The 25,777-nt window shown below is 31.6% G+C and overlaps 3 protein-coding genes across 5 annotated transcripts; 2 read left to right on the forward strand and 1 right to left on the reverse strand.

Annotated features, from left to right (window-relative positions):
- The first annotated feature begins 2,812 nt into the window (after positions 1–2,812).
- Positions 2,813–11,832, forward strand: LOC113861797 (shewanella-like protein phosphatase 2). Of its 3 annotated transcripts, none has more exons than XR_003504342.1 (2): positions 2,949–4,279; positions 4,633–5,202. XR_003504342.1 is itself a non-coding variant. In XM_027494826.1 (1 exon), the coding sequence occupies exon 1, from the start codon at positions 2,925–2,927 to the stop codon at positions 4,218–4,220; it is 1,296 nt and encodes a 431-aa protein (XP_027350627.1). In that variant the 5' UTR covers positions 2,813–2,924; the 3' UTR covers positions 4,221–5,197. The 3 variants fall into 3 exon arrangements, 1 of the variants encoding a protein (XP_027350627.1); XR_003504341.1 differs by lacking the exon at positions 4,633–5,202 and adding an exon at positions 11,770–11,832 and having other exon boundaries at positions 2,987–4,279; XM_027494826.1 differs by having other exon boundaries at positions 2,813–5,197.
- LOC113861798 (protein ANTHESIS POMOTING FACTOR 1) lies at positions 10,175–22,549 on the forward strand. The gene is made up of 10 exons (XM_027494827.1): positions 10,175–10,384; positions 10,969–11,069; positions 11,770–11,879; positions 11,980–12,046; positions 12,588–12,687; positions 13,189–13,305; positions 13,386–13,523; positions 13,622–13,703; positions 21,477–21,526; positions 22,049–22,549. The coding sequence occupies exons 1-10, from the start codon at positions 10,310–10,312 to the stop codon at positions 22,205–22,207; spliced, it is 999 nt and encodes a 332-aa protein (XP_027350628.1). The 5' UTR covers positions 10,175–10,309; the 3' UTR covers positions 22,208–22,549.
- Positions 22,550–23,246: 697 nt separating this feature from the next.
- On the reverse strand, positions 23,247–23,904 carry LOC113862361 (P24 oleosin-like). Its single transcript, XM_027495452.1, has one exon. It carries the CDS (start codon positions 23,844–23,846, stop codon positions 23,247–23,249), a length of 600 nt encoding a protein of 199 aa, XP_027351253.1. The 5' UTR covers positions 23,847–23,904.
- Positions 23,905–25,777: the final 1,873 nt, after the last annotated feature.

Raw genomic sequence — 25,777 nt, forward strand, 5'->3', positions numbered from 1 at the left:
TTTGAGTAGACAACTCGCTTAAAATTTATAACTTTCATGAAATAATATCTATTCAAACATCAAGTGCAAAATAATTCTCAACCAAAGATTAAGAGTCATCACAAAAAAAAAATATTCACTTAGAAATACATTTTAAAACATAGAAAGTCTCAAGTAAAGGTTCAAGAATGTCAACATGTAATTCAAACACCACATGTCTCATAATTCATGTGTTTTTTTATGCATAAATAAGTGCAGAAAAATCGTACTTCTTGTTCACACAAACTTCACAATTTTTCACCACTTATGCATTTTTATGTTGTAAGGTATCCAAATGGGGCCTACTTGAGGCTTCAAACCAAGGAGCCAACAATTCCAGCAATACACTACCTTCACCGATGTATGTTACATTTGCAAATCAAATTCAATTAAAGAGTTTCCTCATGGTTAGAGTCAACTTTTTGAGACAACTTGCTAAAGAATTTTTAAATACTTTAAAGCATTTGAAACTTTCTTTTTCTTAAAAACCAAACATGCATTTAGAGAGAAAATAATTTTAATAAAATAAAAATAAATACTTTTATCTCAAAATTTCTTTAACCAAAATCATGAAATTTTGTAAAATACATTGAATTACCTTTAAAAAAAGAAAGAAAGAGAATTGCGTTGCACACATGAACATGGAGGGACAAACATCAGGATGTTATAGTATGTATAACAATGATATACATCGTTTAGAATTATATGATCCCCTCAATAAGATCAACCATGTACATGCCATGATATCTACAAAAAAATAAGTATAAGAAGAACCAAGAATAACCTATATAAATCATTTCCTACCTCTAACCTTAATATATAAAAGAATTAATCACATACATTTATTTAATCATGCTTAAAATATGAACTTTTAAAATAGTTTTAAACTTTAAAGAAATAATATAAGTTGTTTACAAGTTAAATCTTTACGTGAAAGAAACTACACAAGATAAAACATCATTATAATACACACACACACACACACACACACATATATATATATATATATATATATATATATATATCCCTAAATACAATAGACAAGGTCAACTATATACATGTCTACAAAAGAATCAAGAATAAACCTAGAATCAAGAATAAACCTACTTTTCCTAAATACAATAGACAAGGTCATTATTAGAGTTAAGAATATGCAAATATATAAAAGAAAACATTGACACCTTTAATTAATAATATATGTCTTAATTGTTGTCCTTAGAATCCAAAAAAGATGTCTTTGGATCTTTTGGAAGAATTGTCCTTGAAACTAGAACTCTAAATATGACGGCTACCTACGACGCATGATGGCCCAACCCCACAATCAGTCATCACCTAATCAACTTCTTCAAAAATTTTTACTAACGTGCACAAATGTCAAGACTTTAGAGGTATATGTGGTTGTTATGGTCTCTCATGAATCTTAACAATACTATAAAAATGTAATGAAGTGACACTCTAAATGAGTATGCTAATACATTTAACCTTTAGTTTGGATCAAACAATATGATGTACATTTAAGGATGAGAATAGGTTAGACTAAGTTAGGCTTTTTATAAGTAGACTTTATCAATTTAATAATTTTAAAAGCTTGATTTGACATATTAACATTTTTAATGACTTAATTTGTATTGAGATTTTTTAATAGGTTATTAAGTCTCTTTATAAATAGGTTATCAAAACATATAAATAAGTATGTTTCTATAAAAGTCATAAAATTTATATCTAAATAAGTTATAAAAAAAAGTTCAACACTTTAAATTTTATAATAAATTTACATATTCCCATAAATCACTTTCACAACTACATATTTGATTTAAACAAGTAAGTTATTAAACAAATACAATAATAATGCAAAAAATTTCATCAAACAGCGCGTTTTCTCTCAAAAGGTATGTAGTAGGGATACTTAAAAGTAATTAGAATTTTAATTCAAGATTTTATTTATTTTAAAATTTTATTTATTTAATATATTATTATAAATTTTATAAATCTTAAATAAGTTATTCTATAAAGCCTAATAGACTTTTTCTCAAATTTAAATTTAACCTATTTAATTAATTAAACATTTTAAAAAATTTAAATTAAATCTATTATCTAAATAAATTAAGCTAAGATTTAAAAAGTTAGACCGTATGCTACAGTTAAAGCCTATTTCTAACATTTATACCTTAAATAGTAGTGGCGTGAGAATTGTCATCATATCCCAACTGTCCTTTGGGACAAATATTTTAGTCACTCTCAGTAAAATTATAATGTTTGCCATGATTAATTATTTTGACATCAAGATATACAAGTTTCAAATAAAAATAGAGGAGCTGGACATATTTATAATAAGTTAAAAGAATGTAATAGACAACTAATTTACCATCAAAATTATTAAATTTATAAATAAAATAAATCAATATAACAATCATTAAAAAAATTTGCATGTGATGCTTATACGACTAGTTAATTAAGGATTATTATTCATTTCAGTATCATTTACTAATATAATGAATGCATGACTCTTTTTCCAATGTGATTCATGGTAGCATTCCAAATTGCAGAATGCGATTCAGAGTCCACATCAAATATTACTCGCTAAACATGTACATTTAAAAAACAATTGTAAACAATTTAAAAATACAATATTTTTATTGAGAAAGTCAGGCTAGCGTAAATAATTCCATACGTATTTTACAAAAAGAATAAAAATAAAAGACTAATTTTATTTATATAATAATTTACGAAGAACAAAAATGACCCAAAAGTTTGGTTCATTTAATCTTTCCAAGCGAGAAGGAGAGAGAGACAAAAATGCGAAAAGATTTCCGTACGCTAGCCATGGAAGGAAGGAAATGACGTAAGCGGGAGCAATTTCTCTCCTCACACTTTAACCATTGATTCCCTATGGCATAAAATAATTTATGACGGCGTTAGGCATTGCTGCTAGCAATTGCAGAGTGACAAAAACACACACGCAAACGCAATCATCTGTTAGCAAAGCAAAAGTTTGTAAGGGTGCATTAAACCGAATCGTAATGGAACGTGAAGAGACCTCAACCTCATTCTGCAAAAATGTTCCCAGTCTCCTATCATCTTTCGTTGAAACCTTCGTTGACTTCTCAGTCAGCGGTCTCTTCCTCCTCCCGCCGCCGCCGTCACCGCCGCCTCTTCCTACGCGGCTTCCCTCGCCTCGCCGCTTGGTCGCCGTCGGTGACCTACACGGCGATCTCGAGAAATCCAAGGAGGCTCTGCGCATTGCTGGCCTGATCGACGCCGCCGACCGCTACGTTGGAGGCTCCGCCACCGTGGTGCAGATCGGCGACGTCCTCGACCGCGGCGGCGAAGAGCTGAAAATACTCTACTTCCTCGAGAAGCTTAAGCGCGAGGCGGCGCGTAGCGGTGGCAGAATCATTACTATGAACGGAAACCATGAGATCATGAACGTTGAGGGCGATTTCCGGTACGCGACGGAATCCGGTGTCGAGGAATTTAGGGTTTGGGGTGAATGGTTCCGAATTGGGAACAAAATGAGGAGTCTCTGCCACGGTTTGGAAACGCCGAAAGATCCTTTGGAAGGGGTTCCCATGTCCTTTCGCGGCGTGAGGAAAGAGTTTCTTGACGGGCTTAGGGCCCGGGTAGCAGCGTTGCGGCCCAACGGCCCAATTTCGAGGAGGTTCCTGACGCAGAACGTCACCGTTTTGGTCGTTGGCGACTCGCTTTTCGTCCACGGTGGGTTGTTGCCGCACCACGTTTCGTATGGTTTAGAAAAGATTAACAAGGAAGTTAGGGATTGGATTAACGGTTCGATGGGTCGGTTTTCGCCGTCTTATTGTCAGGGACGAGACGCTGTCGTTTGGTTGAGGAAATTCTCGCATGAGGTTGAGCAGAATTGTGATTGTTCGGCGCTGGAGCATGTTTTGTCAACGGTTCCTGGGGTGAAGAGGATGGTGATGGGGCACACCATTCAGACCACTGGGATTAACGGCGTTTGTGATGATAGGGCGATTCGGATCGACGTGGGCATGTCTAAAGGGTGTGGTGGTGGTTTACCTGAGGTATTGGAGATTAACGGCGCTTCTGGGTTGCGGATATTGACGTCAAACCCGTTGTATCTGAATAAGGGCAATGTGTCTAGGTCAGATGTTGGGACGGAACAAGGAATTGACTTTATGGTTGCAGAACGCAGTGGACCTAGGCAAGTGGAAGTTAAGGCTTAACTGAGAACTGGGATAGCTCATGGAACAACTTTGATTTTTCTGGAGCCTAAGCTCAGAAGGTATTTCTTCACTTTGACCTTTTGTTTGGTGATGGGGTTTGGAGCTGTCACATGTTGCTCATTTATTTAGCTTCGAACTTTATGGTTATTAAATTCGGGTGGATTGTAAATGATTGATCTGGTGAATGATTATTTTAACTCCCACATTGTTTCATGATGTGCTTGTTCTCCCTGAAGATGAGTGTGCACCCAAAAGATTGGATGACCTTTATCATATATCACAAGATTTATAGTGACCCATAAACATCTGTTTTGTGTGGGAAAGGATAGGGTGCATCTGGTGTTTTAAAAATTGTAGAGAAAGCAGCTCCTGCATCAAATAGTTCACTTTTTTTCTTTTGGTTATTTTTCAGATAAGCCTCGTGGATGGTGAAAGAAAATTGATACGCAATGAAAATGGATAGGCAGTCGCCGCATTCTTTTGTTTTTCATTTCCATTGCCTAGTTGATGTATTGGCAGCATTAGGCTTTCACGGAACTTTTGTCAGTGTGGTTTCCAGCTTCCACCCATTCTCCTGTAGTCCATACATACAATTTCTTCTTCTTTTACCTTTTGGTTGTCTATTTTTTTCAAAAAGAAAATGTTAGGTAGAATTGAAAATATGGTTTCTTCCAAAGAAGGAAACTCGTAGAGGCACTCTTCTAGTTATCCAACCCACCTGCTGACAGCATAAGCTGCTGAGATCTCTCACTTCCATCAAGGCCTGGAGCACACTCAGAAATGGGGGTTTGTTTGCTTGAAAGCACTTGCAGTTTATAAACAATGGATGCATTTTAATAAAATGGACTGTTAAGATTTTAAGAAGTGGGTACGTGCAGATTTTAAGAATTCCAGAATAATAGTTTGATAGCCCTGAACCTATACGGTTAGTTGTATTTTGTGACATTTTATAAATGATGATGGATAGAAACTTGTATTTCTGCGAAAAGTGTGTGGTTGGAATTTATTAAGACGTTTTAAGCTAGGTTTTTACTTCTTAACATCTTACTGGGAATTTAAACTAAAAGTTCCCTTGAACTAGTATAAATCAATATATTGTTGGGGAGAATTTCGTAACACCCCCCCCCCCTCTCTCCCCCAAAACCACCCACCGGTTCACTCCAAAACATCTACTGGACCAATTTATATTGGTGTAATTTTGATTTAGCATGGTTGCTTGTATAATTTTCCATGGCCATGCGCTGTTGTTCTTTTGTTTTAGCATCTATGTCGCTTGGCTAAGGTTTGGTTTTTGTTATTTATTATTTGCTTGTTATCCTTCTACCATTTTATAGTTTCTGATAAATTTTCTTCTCATTCTTTCCCCAATCCTTAGTAGTTGCTTGGCCCGGTTGTCACTTTGTACAGGAGTGTTTGTGGTTCTGTTTGATTCCGATTATACTAAAAAATTCATTTGAATCACATATAAAAATTAACATGTAGTTTTTGGTTTAGATTAAATATGATTTGAAAATTCAATCAAATTGAACTGCAAAATATTGGTTCTGATTGAATTGATTTTCATTTATTATTAAATTATTTTATTTTTCAAAATTTTATTTATTATTATATAATTTTTAATTTATTTTTTACTTTAGAGTTAGTAATAGCTAAAATAATTGAAATGAGTTTGTTAAAGAAATAAAAAAATGAAGAAAAAAAATAATGATTAAAAAGATAACATTATTGACAGAGAAAAAGAGAAAATATATTTAATAGAGAAAAATAAAAATCTAAAGTGAATAAAAGTAAAGCCCTATATATTTATATAATGTTATGATAAAATTGAGTGAAAAAATAATTTTTATATGAAAATACAGTAAAAATAATATAAATTTATCTTAAATGCAGTTCATATCAATTTTAAGAATGGGATCTGAAAACTGAACTATAATATAAAATATGACTTTATTTTTAGTTTGATTGGTTTTCAATTTTTTTATCAGTTTAGCAGTTTGAAAAATTTTAATTGAAGAGCCCATCTAACTGAAAAGAGGTAGAGGATCGATAAAAGTACAAATACATGTTGGCTATAAATTGATTAGAATATACTGTGTGATTACCAAACATTAGATACAGTGGAAGTGTTTATATCTTGTTGATAATGCAAAATAAAAACCATGGACTGATTATTTTATTGATAAACAGTGTTCGTTTTCTCTCGATAATTTTAAGAATATATAATAACGGTAGAAACACTAAAATTTTCAAAAAAAAATTGAAGAAATTAATGTATATAAATTTATAATATATTTTTAAAATTTTTAATCATACAATAATTTATATTTTATATTTTTTTACTTTATAACTTGAAAAAAATAAAGCAAACAATGCTAAATAAAAGACAATAGTAAAAAATTTAAAAAATTAAACCATTTTTATTATATTATTATACTAATACTTTTAAAATTTTATAGAATTTAAAAAATAAAATGTGACAAATATCTCTATTTTTTTATCAAAATATTTAATTATTTTATTATATATATTATTATTACTTTATATATATTATCATTTTAGTATTTACTTTTTTAATATAATATTTGTCTATATTTTATATGTCGCTTATAAATTTTATATTATATCAACATGTTATCATTTTAATTGATATAAAGAATAATTTTTTATATTAAATAAAATCATTCTTCTTTTATAATTTTTTTTAAACATAAACATTTTATTAAAGGTAAAATATGCGTATAAGGGATACACTAAGTCATTACATCTTTAAAGAGAATTAATAATATATGTCAAAGGATTATTAATCTAATTCATATACACAATTGAACTTCTCAAAGTCTTACCATAAGCCACTTCTAAGAATGATATTTAATATAATCAAACATTTTACTAATATTTAGCACCGTTATCGAAGATAATATTATTACTTTGAAGCCAAATTATCTATACTACTGCAAAATACATCATTACAACTTTCTTCTATTTCTTTTTCCCACATCAAATTCCATATATACTCAGTAATGTTTCATACAAATTTTTAGGTAAGCATATATTGACACCAAATTATTCGAACATTATGTACCACAATCTCATATTGCCATGCCAAAAAAAGTGTAGTACCTCATCATCTTTGATATCACAAAACCCATAAGTTTCTGAAGAAATTGTCAATTCGTGTTTGGTTAAATTTTTTTCGTAGTGGAATTGCATTAAGTATCAGACGCCATATGAATACCACTACTTTTCTTGGTGTATTGACCTTTCAAATTTTGTAATGCCTGCACTAGACACAACTCCAAACTGTTATGTGCAATGAAGTAATTATGAATGTAGCGATAAACAAATTGAACATTATAGTCTTTATTACCATCACACTTCTACATTAACATGTCATTCACATTTTTTTTCGGTCTCTTACCTTCCATAGTCTCCTACAACTACTGTTGTAAATCCTTTTCCCATGCAAACAATTGTCTTCTTCATGTAATTTTCCATACCCATTGGCCCATCTCAAATCATCCATTATCCACCACTTGTGCTTCCTTATTAATTGCTGTAGAAAATAACATTAGGTATGACCTCGTCAACGTAATATTTTTCACCCATTTATCACTTCAAAAACTAAAGAAACAACCATCATTAAGAACTCGTGTGACGTTAGAATTTATTCACCTATTGGCTTACTTAGAAATCCATACCACATCCTTCCACAAATTTGAAGCATTGTAAGTTACTCTAAAGAAGCCAATATATCATTACATAATCCATACCATGCTCGTAGCACATTAAAGCACAATAAGTTTGGAAACTCCAATCTTCTCTAAACCCATTTACCCAACAAGTTTCAATTAAACCATTCTACATTTCTCACCCCTAAACCGCCTTCATTCTTTGTCATGCATATTTTTTTCCATTTAATCCAAGCTATTTTTGATGATTCCTTCACGCCATTCTAAAGAAACCAACGTTGAATTTTCACTACTTCCTTGATGACACCCACTGATATTCTCCAAAAAGATAAATAATGTAGTGGAATCTTATATAGTTTTTATCTAATTCTTAATTGAAATTTTTATTAACTACTTTATTTTTTTCCCTCTTCTTCTATAATTTTAATATTTTAAAAAAAAATAAATAAAAATTAATATATCATAATTATGTATAACTAATAATGTAGACAATGTTTTATTTTATAATTATGATGATAAATTTAAATTTTTAAAATTTAAAAAATTAATAATAGTTAATGTTTGATGGTTTTGTTGTAACATTTTCTTTATTATTAATTGTTATAGTGATGATTATAAATTCAAATTTTTAAATTAAAAAATTAATTAAAATAAATTAAATATTATTAAACATCATAACAATAAAATGATAATTTATTTAAAAAATAAATATGATTTATTATTAAAATCTTGTCGCATCTGTTTGATTTATATATTTAATATTTATATCATAATAATTAAATACGTAAATAAAATAAAATATTTTAAATCTAAATTAATTTAGACTATTATATTTAATTTTAATATATATATATATATATTATTTGTTTTAAAAGTTAATATGAGTTTCTTACTTTTTTTTAAAATTTTTCTTTCACATTGAAACATATATATATATATATATATATATATATATATATATATATACTTTTTAATCAAATATTTTTTATTTTTAATGTATTAAAAATAATTTTTTGATATTTATTTAATTAATAAATATTTTTATCTAAATTACAATATTTTATTAAATTAACTAATAAAAATATATAAATATACTTGTACATGCACATATATATTTACTAAAATTAATGTAAGTTAAATATCTTAAATATTTTTTTAATCGTTTAAATATAGTAAATATATTGTTATTGTATATATAAATATAATTATTAATGATTGATATTGAAGAAAAATATAACGTTAAATACTTTTTTAAAAAATAACTTATTTTTACTTTTTTAAGTGCACAAACAATTAAAACTTAAAAAAAATCTTAAATAATAAATTATATCATTAATTCTGTATCACTCATAAATTATGTTTTATAAATACATATATTTATTATTTATTAATTCTTATAAGCAGTACATCAATATCTCTTTAAATACAGATGCATCGTAAAATTTATCTATTTTAAATTTATTGTTTCTTGTCCATGTATTTTATTTAAACTATTTTATGTGAGGCAAATTTAAAAGGTTGAAAGGTAAGTAATGATAGAGAAAATGAAATAAGAAAGACAAAAAAAAAATTTAATTAGTTCATTTGAAAAAGTGATTGTATTAAAAAGCTAAAAATAATAAAATACAAAATGATTAATTTGTTTGGAGAAAATATATGTATAAAAAAATCAAAATCTTATTTAAAGATAATGAAAAAGGAAAAAATATGATTGGTTCTATAAAATTTTACATATTAATATTTAACACTAGAAAGAAAATAAAAATGAAAGAATTAATGTATAAATCAAGATACTATGTTAAATGGCAGAAACATTAAAAAATAAAATACAATTAAAAGACAGCTTAAAGCGCCATATCTAAATAAAAGGAGAGTTTAAAAATATTAAAGTGATTCTGAATAATAAAAGTAATTGTAATAGTAATTAATATTCATAGATAAAGATGAAAATTTTATTAAAAAATTTGAACAATATCTTTGTCAAAAAGATATATTTAAACTATTCAAATACAAATAGTTAATAGAAAAAACATTTTAAAAAATTATGTTTACAAAGATACATGCATATTCTTAATATTTACATGGGTACTGTTTTTACAAGGCATGCAATAGAGAATAGACTGTGGATACTGGATAACAAATATGAGATTTATTTATTTTTAAATAAAAACATAAAATAAAAAAAGGTAAAAATTTGTCAACCAATCATGGATAAATTTCAAAAATCGAATGGGGAATAAAATAGATAAATACCAAATAATAAATAAAGAGATGAATATTCGAACCTGTCCCACAGGTGAATAAAAAGAGCAGTGAAAGGAAAACGGAAACCATTGTCTTGTTTGCTGCTTCTCCTTCTGCTACTCCCTCCATTCAATCCCCTCTCTTTGGTCGCCGAAGATGACGACGTCGTTTTCAGAGCTTGATGACGATTTGGTTCGCAGCATGTCCATAGGAGCAGTTTTCTCGGATTTCGTAACTCTTCTTGAAGCCCTTCAATTTCATCTTTTTCCTTTTATTTCACTACTTTTTTTTACAAACATCCATCACACACAAACAATCACTTCTAAGAGCATTAATATCAGAAAATATTTTATTTGAACCTGTTGCAGTTGCCCTTTCCGACCAAATTATTGTGATTCTTTTGCTCCTTTTTCTTTTTCAAAAAAGAAAATCAGTATTGTATTTTTTATTATTTTGAAGTGCAAGCGATTTGGAATAGGAGAAACCTTAAGCACAGTACTATTTGTATTTTCATGCTATTCTCTGCTCAAAATTGGGGTTTTATCTCGGTAATCTATGCAATAAGAGTAAGCATTAAAGATAAACATTCATTATTGAGCTGCAACTTCAATCTTTATTGGAGAACAACATCCAAAGCACTTATGATACTGTGCCTAAGTTTTGTCCTTTAGAATAGGACAAACAATACCTTCGTCGCCTTAGATCGGTTTCTTCTATTTTGGGGGAAGTTATTTTGCCTTTGATCTTGTTCTTGGCATTGGAATGATGGCTTCATTCATTGCAAATGTGTGATTTAATTACTTTGGAATTTTCAGAGTGGGAAGATACATTCACTCGATTTCCATCGTAAGGATGATTTGCTTGTCACGGCTAGTGAGGATGATTCAGTGCGACTCTATGACATTGCTAATGCTAAGTGAGTTTACTGTTACAAGAAAGAAGTGAATTTCTGCTTTGAAATATTTATCCGTAATGAAGTTGTTTGTGATAAGTTGTGGAAACTAAATGCTTATATTTGTCTTTGTTTTGATATTTGAGTCGTTTGAGAGCCCTTAGCTTCATAATATGCTTATGTGTAGTGTGATTGTGCATATGCCTTAAATTATGGTGGGTGCTTTCTGCCCTTGATTTTGTGTTAAGTTACTGTTTGATAATTTATATTTGTGTTTGTCATGTTTTATTAACTGATGTGTTCTATAGATCAGAGTTAGGATGTTAGCCTGGATGATTCTAGATGTCTGATGAACCTCAAACTCTTTCAAGATCAATCTCATTCATCACTTCTAGCTTGAGAGTTGCATACCTTATTATGATGAAAATTCCTGAGATTAAGAAATTAGAAAGAAAGTAAAAGCTCTAAAAACTCAAATTATGAACTCCAAATACTAAACTGTCATTTAAGTTCTTAAGTTTGTTTTCCTATATCCAGAGAGGAAATTTATTTTACTGCAGAAGCCTATTTGGTTGATTATAACAAATTTTTGTCCACCATTAATTAAACCAAGATCTTTTTTTTGGTTGGGAATGGTTTGTCAAATAAACAATAAATTTTATAAGATTTACTTACTGCTTCATAGATAAATAATTTTTTTATGCATTTTTGCCATGAATACCAGGTTGTTGAAGACCACTTATCATAAAAAACATGGTACTGATTGTATATGTTTTACTCATCATCCAAGCTCTGTTATATGCTCTTCAAGGTACAATTTGGAGTCTACTGGAGGTGAGCTTCTCTTTATGCAATTTGATATGATGTAATTTACAGGAGTCTGTGGCTATAAATTATGATTACAATTATTGACTTCTTATTCCTTGTGTCCCAGAATCATTACGGTATTTATCAATGTATGATAACCGCTGCCTCCGATACTTCAAAGGGCATAAACAGAGGTTAGGTTTGAACTTTTTTTTATTAATGAATTTTTTGACCTTACCGAAGGAAAAACTAGGTGCTTTTGCTTAGTTATTGTATACTCAACAAACAATTCTTATTTCTTATTATTGTATCATTTCCTTGTTTTTTTTTTTGAGGCATCTTTGGTCTCTGATAGTAGGACTAAGATCACTATTTATAATTAACTGTTACTGTAAAATTTGACTTGGTTATAAGTATTTCTTCCTCCTAAGATTATAATAATTTTCCCTACATTAAAGAGGACTATTAAGTCTTATTTCAACTTTTGGGTGAATACTTACTTTGTTATTTGTTTATCTTTTCTACTTTCTTGTGCATCTCCTTTTCTACAGTTAATTGATGTTTGTATAGTAAACTCCTTTGCTGCACCCTTTCTTAAACCCTATTAAGAGCTACTTGATAGATTATTTTCATATATGCGATTAGAATAATAATTTGTCAGTGATTCTGAGCATGGCAATTCCTTTGCTATACATGATTGTATTGCTGATTTCTTTTCTCTGACTTGTTTTATAGAGTTGTTTCTCTCTGCATGTCTCCAATCAATGATAGCTTCATGTCTGGTTCTCTAGATCACAGTGTCAGGATATGGGATCTTCGAGTAAATGCTTGCCAGGTTGGTAATTTTCAGTTTTCTTTTTTAATTTTTGGGGGAGGGTGGAAGGTTATTTAATGTATTTATGTAACTTCTGAAGGCCAATTAAAAGGATGTTTAGATTCTTGATAATATTGGTGGAGAGACTATATCATACAGTCTAGCACTAGGATTACTAAGTACAATATATGCATAACACACGACTATTTCTACATCTGCTTCTTTTGGAACTAAATTACTACAATAACATTTTATTATAGTTGAACTCAAGGTTTTAAACTGCATACTACATCACGTGATGCAGTTACAGTAGCTTGGTTGAAGCATGTGCTACAATCACATGTCAGGTTGTGATTGTTAATTGCATCTACTGCTGTTGCCTGCAACAGCCACAGTGCAACCGTGACTCCAACTGCAATTAAACCCATGGTTGAACTTCAAAAGATTTATATTTGCAGAATGCATCTAGGATAAGTTAAGGAAGAGACAAGTATGATTTATGCTTACTATTATAGTTTTCAGGGCATCTTACGTTTACGTGGTAGACCTGCTGTTGCCTATGACCAACAAGGCCTTGTTTTTGCTGTAGCAATGGAAGGGGGAGCTATTAAATTATTTGATTCTCGTTCTTATGACAAGGTTTGTATTTGTAACCAGTCTGTAGCCTTTGCTATGCTTTTCATAATTTCACAACTTTCACATTGCCCATGCTGGTGTAGGGTCCATTTGACACCTTTCTAGTTGGTGGTGACACAGCTGAAGTTTGTGATATCAAATTCAGCAATGATGGCAAATCAATGCTTCTGACTACTACAAATAACAATATCTATGTTCTTGATGCATATGGAGGAGAGAAGGTTAATTTCATTGATAATTGAAACTTTTGCTTTACATTTCCTTATGCAATTAATTTGTTCGAAGTATGCAGAAGCTGATAGTTCTCTAACTTGTGCAGCGTTGTGGGTTTAGTTTGGAACCATCTCCTGGTATGACAATAGAGGCTACATTTACCCCAGATGGGAAGTATGTGGTGGCAGGTATCACACATTTAATCTCTTTACATTTAGCATTTTAAAAGTTTTCTTTACGTTGCATCTCACTTCCTGGTTATATTTACCAGCAAATATGCCCAAAAATAGGCTGGAAGTGTGTTTAATTTCTATTATACATTTTGGTTAAATTATTAGGATTATTAGACTTAGTGTTTGTGGGCTTGAGTGTTATGAACCATCACGTAGGACCTAGTCACAGGCCTAGATGTGGAAGAAACTTGTGACGTATAGTTTGTATGGAATTTAGAGAATAGACTCGTCCTTGATAGAGCCTCTTTGGAGGTAATGAATTCTGAATATATTTGTATGTCCTTTATTGAATATTGTCAGTTTTTTATAGACTGTTAATACAATGGAGAAATCTCTAGCTGATATGGTTCTGTAGCAATTAAAAAAGAAATAAATCCTAAATCATGATAATAAATGATTGTATCTAATAAAGCAAACAAACCCTAAATGATTATCAATTAAATGAAAACAAATACTAAATAAAGTAAGGATATTTTGTAAATAAAGGAAAGTGGTGCTGCATCTGCTGTGCTGTCTTCCTTTTTGATATTGCTGATCCACAAATGTGTCCACATCATCTCTACCCCACCCGGCTTTGAGCTTGTCCTCAAGCTTGAAATTTGGATAAGGTTCTTGGAAGTAAGTGGTCCCTATAGGGTCATAATTTGAGAAAGTCCCAATCTCCTTCAAAAGATTGAAAACAATCCACTTCCTATCTGCAAACCTTTTAATGTGTCCTTAAGCTCTTTGTAAATGATACCTCAGCTGTCAAATTGCTTCATCCCTATGACAAAGCTCCTGTTCCACAGACTCCACTTTAGCTTTGCCACTCATGTATTGCACAAGTATGGGAGGTTTCCTTCCATACACTACTTGAAAAGAAGTTAATCTTGTAGTGACATGAAAAGTGGTATTATACCATCACTCTGCCTAATATAACCAATTACATCAATTCTTAGGCTGCTCCAAACAGAAATACCTCCAAACACTTCTTTACAATTTTGGTCTGCCCATCAATTTCGGGATGATAAGAATAACTCATTCTGAGTTTGGTACCCTGTAATTTGAAAAGTTGGGTCCAAAAATGACTGAGAAAAAGGGGATCTCGGTCATTAATAATTGATTTAAGAATACCATGTAACTTAACAATCTCCTTAGTAGATAAATTTTTAACTGCTTTAGCTGTAAATGGATGTCTGAGTGGAAGAAAATGGGTATATGTAGAAAAAGTCTATCAACTACTACCAAGACAATATCATATACCCATACCCTTTTGATTTTGGAAGTGCAGAAACAAAATCAGTGCTTAAGTGTTCCCTAACATGCTTCGGAATAACTAACAGCTGCAACAACCCAGCTGCAGATTTTGTCTGGTACTTTTGCCTCTGACAAACATCACATTCCTGTTCAAAATCCCACTCTCTTCTCTTCTTGCCACACCAATAAAGATTTTCAGCCAACACTCTAAGTCCTATAATATTCTGAATGTCTTCCTGTAAGCATACAGTGAAATTCTTGGAGTAGAATTGGAATCCATTTAGAATTTGCAGAAATAATTAATCTGTCATAATAAAAAAGAACAACATGCAGTAAAGAGAAACCAGATCTGGAAGAAGTGTCCTGCAGTAAATGTAAAATAATTCCTTGTAGGTAAGAATCATGTTGAATTTCTTCCTGCACCATACTTGATCTAAACATTTTGGTGTAGAAACCAGAACTTGTAACTCCACTTCTTCATTGCATTTAGACAAAGCATCGGCAGTTTTATGTTATGATCAATGTTATCAATGGAGGATGGTGGGTCATGGCGGAAAGCAAAAAAAATGACATAAAATTATGGTGGATGCCATGGTGGAAGTATGGCAGTCATAATAAATTTTTTTTTTATATATATATATATATATATTAAAATGTGATATGAAATTAGAAAACTAACTACATATAAAAGACGGAAGGTTTTGAGAAAAAAAGAATAAAATGGTTGTAAAATAGTGAAAAAAGCTGAAGTTATAACAGAAAAGTAGAGAATTAAAAATAAACATGGAGAAGGAAACTTGAAAGTGAAAACAGAAAAATAGAATCCAAAACAAAATAATAAGGAAAAACGAAAAAAATGGGGGAGTAAAACAGAATGGGAGAGGCAAAAACTAAGAAAGAGGATAGAGCCCAGAGAAGCAAAATGGAAAATGGATGTTGAAAAATAGGGCCTTCCACTCACAGTTGCCGGAAAACAGCCAGAAAGGATGTCTTCTCTGGCAAAAATGGTGAAGGAGATGAAGGAGAAGTTGGGTTTAGAGAAGAAGGAAGAAAAACAGCAGAGAGAATCAAATTTTTACCCTTTAAAAAATTTACCGCGTAGGAAGAGAAGGAAAAAATATTAAGTGGAAAAAGTCCATTTTGCCCTTAAAAAAAACCCTAAACAACACTATAGCAAGGGCAAGATTGGACTTTCGCTCTCTTTCTCCATCACACTTTAAAAGTGCACACCCACACCAAGACATTGTCTACAAATAGGGCTTAACCTCTGCGAATAAAGAAATACTTCACCACAGCAAGCATCCCGTGGCCAATGCCACTCCACAACGGTACAATAGTGATGAAGAAAATAAAGGAAGAAAATATGTGATTTAGGGTTTGGGCTCAGATTTTCTCTTTGGACTGGGTCGAGTCTGTGGCCCAACTCAAACTTTACTGCAAAAATGCAGTAACGGCCGCCATGGAAAAATGCCAAAAAACTCTTAACGCGGTAACGGCGGGGCTAAAAACTGCCACTGAATTCTGCTATGGTGTCGCCATGGCTGCCATTTAACAACACTGGATATGATCCTAATTGCAATGTATGGGACTTGAGCACCACATTGGAAGAATGAGATTCTAATGTGGGGTTTCTAATGTCTTGGGCTCCCCAACTACAATGGCTAACTTTTGTGATATAGTTCTCCCAAGGTTCTTATCAATTGGAATCAAAGCCTTCCGTTTTGTCTCTTAGCTGCAAACGAGCAGCATGGGTGGTGACATTGGTATTACAATGTTCACCTGGGCTAGTTCATAGTCAGCCTGCATGAGCAGCAGGGCTGCAGAGCATGCTCAGATGTTAGGATTCTAATTGCAATGTATGAGACTTCAGTCTCACATTGGAAGTATGAGATTCTAATGTGGGGTTTGTAAAGCCTTGAGCTCTCCAACTACATCGGCTAACTTTTGTGATGTGGTTTTCCCAAGGTTCTTATCATTTTATTTTGAGGGCTGGGCTTAAAGATAACCTCACAGTCAAACTCCAATAACTTAGTGAACCAACATTGTTGATCAGGGGAAGAAATTATTTGCTCCAACAATTGCTTTAAACTCCTTTGATCAGAGAACACTTTAAAATGCCTCCCCAAAAGATAAGGCCTCCAATGCTGAATTGACATTGCTAATGCCATAAGTTCTTTGTGGTAGGCGGATTTTGCCAAATTCCTTTTCGAAAGAGCTTTACCAAAGTAGTTCAGAGGTTGGCCTTCTGGCAACAAAATAGTCCCCAACCCCTTACCAGCATCACATTCAATCACAAATTCTTTGGTAGAATCTGGTAACCTCCAAACCGAAGCCTCTAATATAATTTTCTTTAAACTTTGTTTGAGAGTTTATTTTAGGAGGGGAAGGGATGGAAGGGGAAAATTTATTTTATGGTAACCCTTGTTTGAAAGTTTTAAAATGTGAAGAGGAATTTTTTATAAACCCTTCAAATCTCCCATAAGCTTATTTTTTTATGTTCTCCTAAATTAGGGGATTTCTGTTAATCCTCCTTCTCTCTCTCTCTTCCCTTCTCCATTACCTCTCAAACTGTTCTCTTCCCTCTAACCCCAAACTCCCAAACAAAGCCTTAGTATATCAAAAGTTTCTTGGGCTTGTTTACCCCAATGAAATCCTCCCTTCTTTGTATAATCTATTAAGGGTTTTGCAATTTTGTCATAATCTTTAATGAATTTTCTCTAATAATATATTAACCCAAGAAAACTTCTCACCCCTTTTCTGGTTTTGAGGATTGGTCATTCCAGAACTCCTCTTACTTTTTCAGCATCCATAGCCACTTCTTTTCCAGAAATTACATGTCCTAAATACTCCATTGGACTCTTGCCAAAATGACATTTCTTTTTAGTCATTAGCCTATATTTCTTCAAACAATTCTGCACATGCTCTAAGTGCTGTATATGAGATTTTCCAATCTCTGCTACATACCAAACTGTCATCAAATGATACTAACACATACTTACCTTAAACAATGTCGAAACACATCATTCATCAAATATTGAAATGTTGCTGGTGCATTCATTAAACCCAGAGGCATCACAAGATATTCAAAGTGGCCATTATGTGTTAGGCTGTTTCAGGAATGATTTTTTTCTCTTGAATTTGGAATCCAGATTTTAAATTTAACTTAGAAAAATAAGGAGATCCATTCAATTCATCAAGTAACTCATCTATAATCAGTATGGGATACTTGTTAGGTATTGTAGCTTTATGAAGTGCCCTATAATCAACACACATCCTCCTCAAAGGGCTGGTATAAGCACTTGAGCTTGGCCTAATCACTTCTGTTTGCAGCAATTCATCCACTTGTTTCTCTATTTCTTCCTTTTGATAATGTGGGTATTGATATGGTTTAACATTCCCTGGGGTTGCTTTTTGCCTCAAGTTGATAACATGCTCCTTAGGTCTTTTAGGAGGTAAGCCTTTAGGATCAAGGAATACCTCTGAAAATTTCTGCAAGACATACTGCAAAGTTGCTTCCTGCTCCTTGGTCAATTCTTCCTGTCTCTATTTCAATGAACCTTTTGGATGCCAGGCCACATATCCCATTTACTTTTTTCATTTCCTGGTTGAGAAAACATAATTAGGAATCTTGCTTCCTACTGTGATTTCCCTCATTTTTCAACTTAATCGTTCTACTGTCACAATCAAACTTTGCATTTCTTCCAATAAGTTGTAACTCTGAAGGTGCTAGCTACTCAATCCCCAAAATCAAATCCACTGCCCCTACGTCAAAAACACATAGGTGTCAATGATTAATTTCAACTTTAACTCTACCGACACTCCTTTGCAATATGCTGCACTAATTTACTATTTCCATCTCTCAATTTCACTTTTGTAGTTGCTGAATGACCATAACTAAACCTAAAAAATCCACCACTCATGGAAATAAAATTATGGGAGGTCCCACTGTCAATGGAAACTACCACAGGTATTCCCTTGATATGTCTTCTTTTCTTTATGGTTTTGGGACTTTCATTTTCACGTTACAACTCAAGTTCACTTGGTTGTTATCCCCCATTTCCACTGCCAACACTTCATTTTCACCTTCCAATTGCTTATCATCGAGAATGATTAATTAATTTTAGTTGGCGTTTAGGGCATTGATGCATTGGGTGAAAGAGTTGACAGGCACAATCCATTTTATTTCTTTTCCATTAACTTCCTGTAACACAAATGGTGCAGTCCTTTCTATTAACTTCCACTCTTGCTGACCCACTCAAATGATGTAGAGTTTGAGGTGTTCCTTGTGACAAATGCATCTGTTGCATCTCCTCCAAAAATTGTTGGAAAGAGTATTGTATTTCTGCTTGTGTTTTAACTTGCCCATCAGCTAACTCCTTCAGTGCTATCAGCAGTTTTGTGCTTGGGCATACACTCCAACAATCGGATCTGGCTGGTCAGACCAAATGTCAGAAACCACGTAAATGGAAGAAACTGAATTAGGAAAGAAGAATCTATAGACATGAATTCTGCAATATCCACTGAGCTAGGATCTTATTCCTGTACATACAAAAAAGTTAAAAACTGACTTCTCCCTCGACCCATCTCTAAAAAGAAAGTACATGTGGTGTAACTGTTTTTTTGTATTTCCCATTCTGCCCTGATGCTCCAGCCCCTCTTTTATTCTTTTAGCTATATGACTTCCACACCCAGGGCCCATGACTGAGTTGGACTGGCTTCCCTGACTCTTGGGACCTTACAAGAGAGCATCCAAATATTCTCCATTGATCCTTTTGGCACTTCAACTTAACTTAGGTGTTCTCCACTTCATTAAGGAATGGAACTATTATATCATGGTAAGTTGGAGGTTTTAAATTTTGTCCAAATCTTCCAACAAGGTTGAAAGCATGACGTGAAAGCTTTGCAACTTCACCATATTAAAAGACAACTTGGCTTGGTACCAAAATTGTGCTATGTATTAATTATTAATAAACTTTTCTTGTCGCCTCCTTTTTACATGCCTTCCTAATGCTTGATATACTTCATTTTCTCTTTTTCCTATTTTTCGATCGTAGTTTCAAGTCTTCTCATAAAGGAGATCAATTGGGCTCTTTCAGTCATACTTCCTTCAACTAGCGGTGTTAGGTTGAAATGCTTAGTTGCTTCTTCTTTCCTCCAAATATACCCACAGTTCATCTTTTGACCTCTTTGCAAGTTGTTGGACAAGCTACAATGCTGCCTTTCTTTCCCATCAAGTGTTCTTTTGCTCTGTCAATTCTGCCGTTCATGATCTTATTAGAAATTGTGCAAACAACAATTGATGTTATTCCCTTGTGCTAGATGGTAATATTTACATCTGTGGTCATTCCTAGCATCAACTCTAGAAGGATTTGAAGATGCTTCACTTGTCATTTTGATATTTAGTCCTATAAGTAAAAATAAGTATAAATTCAAAAAGTTCTTTTAATTTAAAGTAATTTTTTAAAAATAACTGTGTTTTTGTAATACTAACTTGTGTTGCACAATATAAAATAACAAAATTTTACTTTCTATATTAATGCTTACAAAGGGAAGGGCTGACTGAAGTGGGAAATGGGATATAAGGTGGACTTAAGTGGAATATGCAATTAAATTGAAACTGAAACGTCAAACTGAAACAAAACAATGCGATCCCTTGAAATAATACAATTGAACGAATTAGATAATAGAAAAGGGAAACAGCCAGAAAATTGAAATTGAAAAATTTTAAACAATTGAAATAGAAGACAGATAGAGAACAGGGAACAGTAAGAGAAAGAGTCAGAGTAACGTTGGAAGAAAGATTGGCCGTTGTCATGTTTTGAGCAAAGGAGGTATGATGGGATTTTTTGAACAGGCTTCTGTGATTTATATTCATGATCTAGAGCCACTTAATCCTTTAAGAAAAAGACCCAAAAAGTAAATTTTGAAATGTCTGGGACAGGCCTAGACTGCCATTAATTGCCGTGACGTTATGGCAGTTTTAACTGCAAACAGTCAAATCACAATGCCATTGATGGTGAATTGCAGTTCTACCTTAATCCGGTTCACATGGGCACCACCATAGCTGCTATTTGACAGCAGTGATTGTGAATGTTGTGCTTTACCTATTAGCTCTCTTTTTGTTTTCTTTGCTTTCTGCCATATGGCTAGCAGCCTTTTGGCTTTTTGTCATGACTGCAATATGCTGCTGATAAAATTATGCAATTCACAAGTTGATAATTATACTCACTAGATGACTGGCCAAGCTATAGGACATTAGATCTGAAATTGAGAATGTCATGTTACTATCAAATGTCATGTCCTTTCTTGCTGATTAAATTTGTTCAGCTCAATTGGACTGTCCATAATGAAATGAGATGTAGGCAGTGTAGATTCTGGATATGGATACTGCGCACCTGCACTAAGAAAGAAAAGTTACTTCTATTCTACCCTCAAACATTTTTCATGGCCTACATGTAATAATGAGTATGAAATATTAATTATTTTATGTAGGCTCAGGAGGCGGAACCTTGCATGCTTGGAGTATTGAGATGAAAAATGAGGTATTCCCTATTTTCTACTATATGATTCTGCTATCCATAAATTTTTATTTAATTCTAAAAAGATACTCATAAATTAGAAAGATGTCTGAACTTTCATTTGTAGTTCATAGATGTAGGCATTTTAATGGATGTCTTACTGGAATAATTTAACGTGCACTTTATGCATCGTTGAGTTTGTGAAACCCCATTTTTATTCGGATTGCGTTATAGGCCAATCTGGATCCATACAAACGAATTATTTTATAGGTTTTTCTTTTGCCACATATCTAGGGTTTTGTTTAGGCATTGGTGAAGAATACGTACCATTGAATACAAAGATTAGGTTTTATTAATTCCCTATATTGTGTTTGCTGTTGACAATGGGTTCATGCAACCCTTCCCTACTTTCTTTTAGTGTACAGTTACTTGCATGATGTGTTTGTCTTATACATTCAAAACATTATAAAATAATAACGCACGATCATAAAAACTTGTCTATATATCAATTTATGAGCCAAAAATATGACTGTTTTCTTGTTGCAGGTGGCATCTTGGAGCAGCCATATTGGCGTGCCTTCGTGCTTGAAGTGGGCCCCCCACAGGGCCATGTTCGCTGCAGCCTCAAGTGTTCTCACGTTTTGGATACCAAACAATAGTTCAAAGCAGAGAACCGAGTATGGTGGCACTGAAGCTGAAGCTTGAGCTCAACTCTATCCATTGAACTCAATGTGCTCTTCCTTTACCACAGCCCAGCTACAATTTTGTTGTGAATTTGTCAAGGTTCCTAGTTTGGTTATATCTCATGAAAAATTGAGGACGGAGGATCTTGTCAATTGTAAATTCCATCGTTGAATGCAATTTAATTAAAGTTTTAGCTACCTTGAATGTTCTTTATTGGTTTCATAATTTTCTTTTCTATATTTTTGCTCAACCGATATATTTTTTGTATATAATAGTCCCGTCGGGCCTCAAACGGGTTGAAGACGTTTTAACCAGCTAACGTAACCATTGTGTTCTTATGTCACTTCTTTTACGTGAGGTGCTTCAAAGATAATTGCTTCTTATAGGTGTTTTTCTATTGAAAGTTGTTTTTGCCATTCGATGTTTAATTACGCTGAAAAAATACTAAACTTTTACTTAATCTCGATATCAAATATCTCTTATAATATCAAATAAAAAAAAATAAAAAAGATCCATTATCAAAATACAAACAATAATAAATACTTAATAAAAAGTATAAAATAACTTATAAAATAACTTTCTCAAAACTTTTTGAAAAGCAGAGAGTATTATTCTCTGATGTAAATGCCATTCTATCTCTTGGATACTTTTTGCTAAAACCAAAAAATATTATTCACTGACGTAAATTGCAATATTTGATATTTTTGCTTCCCAGTTGACAAAATATTAAGTTTTGTATTTAAACTCGTTCTTAAAGTGTCGTATGAAATTTTGATCCGTGTATGAAAAAGTGATTACATAAAACCAACTTAAAACATTTTTCACATTGAATTCAACAATGAAAGTGAACAAATACAGAACACATTCCCAGCATCCATCTACAACAAAACAGTGGTAGTACCCCTTTTGATGACATGAGCCAACGTCCCCTCAACTTAAACGATGCCAGACTAAAACGCACGACTACACAAACCTACATACAATACCAGAAGACACAAATGTTGACAAGTCCAAAGCCAAGAGGTACATGATTTATTATCCAACAAATAACATACGAAACTCATATTGTCGTCGTTGTTGTTGTTCTCTTTGTATCCTGAGCCTTATTCTGTATATCTTGCCCAACCTCTTTGGTCTTCTGCCCCACCTCCTTTGTCTTCTGCCCCACGTAACCGGCTGCATCCGCCATCTTCTGCTTCGCCGCTTCCAATTGCTCAGGCACCGTCCCCTGCGTCTGCCTTATGTAATTCAAGACCCAGGAGAAGGAGGACAGCGCCGTCAGCCCGCAAGCTCCCGACGTCAGAAACCCCGCCACGGCGAGACCGATGACGATAGTGGCCGGAACCAGAACTGGGCTGCAGAGGATGAAAAGCGGGGTGGTCACCGCCAGCCCAGTGAGGGTTCCAGCGAGAGTAAGTCCCGCCAGAATAAGGAGCGTGCCGCCGAGTGGAAGGCCGGCGATAACGGCGAGGACTTGAGAGGTTGATGGACCCTTACCTTCAGGGTAAAGGGTAGTGTTGACGCCACCTTCATATCGCGGTAGGGCGACGCCGCCTTCATATCGCGGTGGGGTAACGCCAGTTTCGTAACGGTGTGTTGTTGTGTGGACTTGGATCTGGTGTGGTTGTGCCTGTGCTTGTGCTTGCGCTTGTGTAGTCATGGTTGAGGGCGAATTTCGGGTTTCGGAGATGCAAAGATCCTTGCGATAATAAATGACACAGCAGAGTAGTAAGAAGTAGGGGTGTGTGTGGGTGTGTGTGTGTGTGAAGGTGGTATTTTATAGCAAAGTGGAGTTGCTCAATGATGACACGTGCATTTTACATGATGAGTAAGGGCTTTGCATGAGGAACATGTTTCAGCTTCCCCTCGGTTATACATCAGAAAAATTGAAGTGGGGTCACACACACATAAAAGAAATATATGAATAAATGTTTTTTTAAGCAAAGTTATGGAAATCATAGAGTTTAATTTTATTAATTTAATATTTTTAAAAATATTATTGTACAACAATTAAATTATAATAATATAAATAATATTAATTTTTAAATATTTAATTTTTATTAAATAATTAGTTTTTAAATTAAATTTTTTATAATGTATTACGTTTATATAAATTTAGATTAATTCAAAATTATTTAATGTTTATATATATATATATAATATTTTATAAATAATTAAATTAATAAAAATTATATTTTATAAAAGAAAAGAAATTTTTCACGCTAATATAAATCTAAATATTTTTACACTCGATTTGAACTTTTCATTTAACATACACCTGATATAAAATTAAAAAATTATAACTTATTTCATATAAATTAAATGAAAAGTTAAACTTCCACTAATATAAAAATATTCTATCTTTTTATATAAAATTATTAAATATAATTTGTAATCACATAATTTAATTTAATTTAATTATTTATAAAACAATTTTAAATATTTTTAAATGTATATTTTATTTTGAAAAGATAATTATTTAAATAATATTAAATATAATATTATTTATTTATATATTTATATTATTTTAAAAAATAAGAATAATTTTAAATTACTTAATACGATACTCAAGAGAATATTATATATTCTTTTAAGTTGATAATTATAAATATTTTAATATTTTAAAGATTAAATTTTTTATATTTTTTAAAAATAAATTTTTAACTTTAATATATATATATATATATATATATCATACATATTTAACGTAAAAATAACTGTAATAATAATTAATAATTCTATATATGAAAAAAAATATAAAATATTTTCTTAATTTATAAGGTATTACATAAATAACTTATTTTTTATATGAATTTAATTTTGTGTATTTAAATTATGCTTGAAGGTCCATATGTTCTAAGAAAACATTTTTTATAAAATTTGGAGTGGAGACCGTAATTTCAACTATTTGTAAATTAAATTAATTTAATTTATTAAATATTTATTTAAATTTTTTTTATTTTAAAAAATTAAATTAAATTAAACTATTTAAATGAGTTAATTTTATATTTTATAAACTTATTATTAATCAGCTCTTCAACTTTACTCATCCTTATTATATAAATAAAAGTTTATTATTTGACAAATAAAATATTACTGGAACTATATTAACTTAGAATTACTCTTTTTCATAGTTTATTATCAATAAATTTTAAAATTAAATTAATTACAAATAATATGTAATTTATATTATTTTTATTATAATAATTTTATTTTTCTTACATTTTTGTTAATTCTGTTTTAAATTTTAAAGTTGTTACTTAAATTTATTTTTATTTATATAAATTATATTTATTTATAAAATTTATCTTAATTATATATATTATTTTTTAATTTACTTTTAAAAAGTCTTATCTCTTAAATTTATGAAATTAATATGAATTAATTATTAATATTTAATTAAAATAAATTGACACTTATTATTTTAAAATAAATTATATTTTAAAATTATTTAATTTTATTAAATTTTTATCATTTTGATTCATATTATTGATAATTATAAAGTTGTCAAAATAATTTTTAAAAAATTATTATTTAAAATGATTATTCAAAAATAATAATTTTTAATTATTAATTTATATATATTCTAAA

Source organism: Abrus precatorius, unplaced genomic scaffold, assembly GCF_003935025.1.
Source record: "Abrus precatorius isolate BTA unplaced genomic scaffold, Abrus_2018 Scaffold3, whole genome shotgun sequence".
NCBI classification, from domain to species: domain Eukaryota; kingdom Viridiplantae; phylum Streptophyta; class Magnoliopsida; order Fabales; family Fabaceae; genus Abrus; species Abrus precatorius.

Bases quoted from the DNA above. Each gene is read 5' to 3' on its own strand.
- LOC113861797 (XM_027494826.1), top strand. From the start codon at position 2,925: ATGACGGCGTTAGGCATTGCTGCTAGCAATTGCAGAGTGACAAAAACA.
- LOC113861798 (XM_027494827.1), top strand. From the start codon at position 10,310: ATGACGACGTCGTTTTCAGAGCTTGATGACGATTTGGTTCGCAGCATG. The intron at 11,070-11,769 runs GTGAGTTTACTG...CATGAATACCAG, and splicing joins TATGACATTGCTAATGCTAA to GTTGTTGAAGACCACTTATC. The intron at 21,527-22,048 runs GTATTCCCTATT...TTCTTGTTGCAG, and splicing joins GTATTGAGATGAAAAATGAG to GTGGCATCTTGGAGCAGCCA.
- LOC113862361 (XM_027495452.1), bottom strand. From the start codon at position 23,846: ATGACTACACAAGCGCAAGCACAAGCACAGGCACAACCACACCAGATC.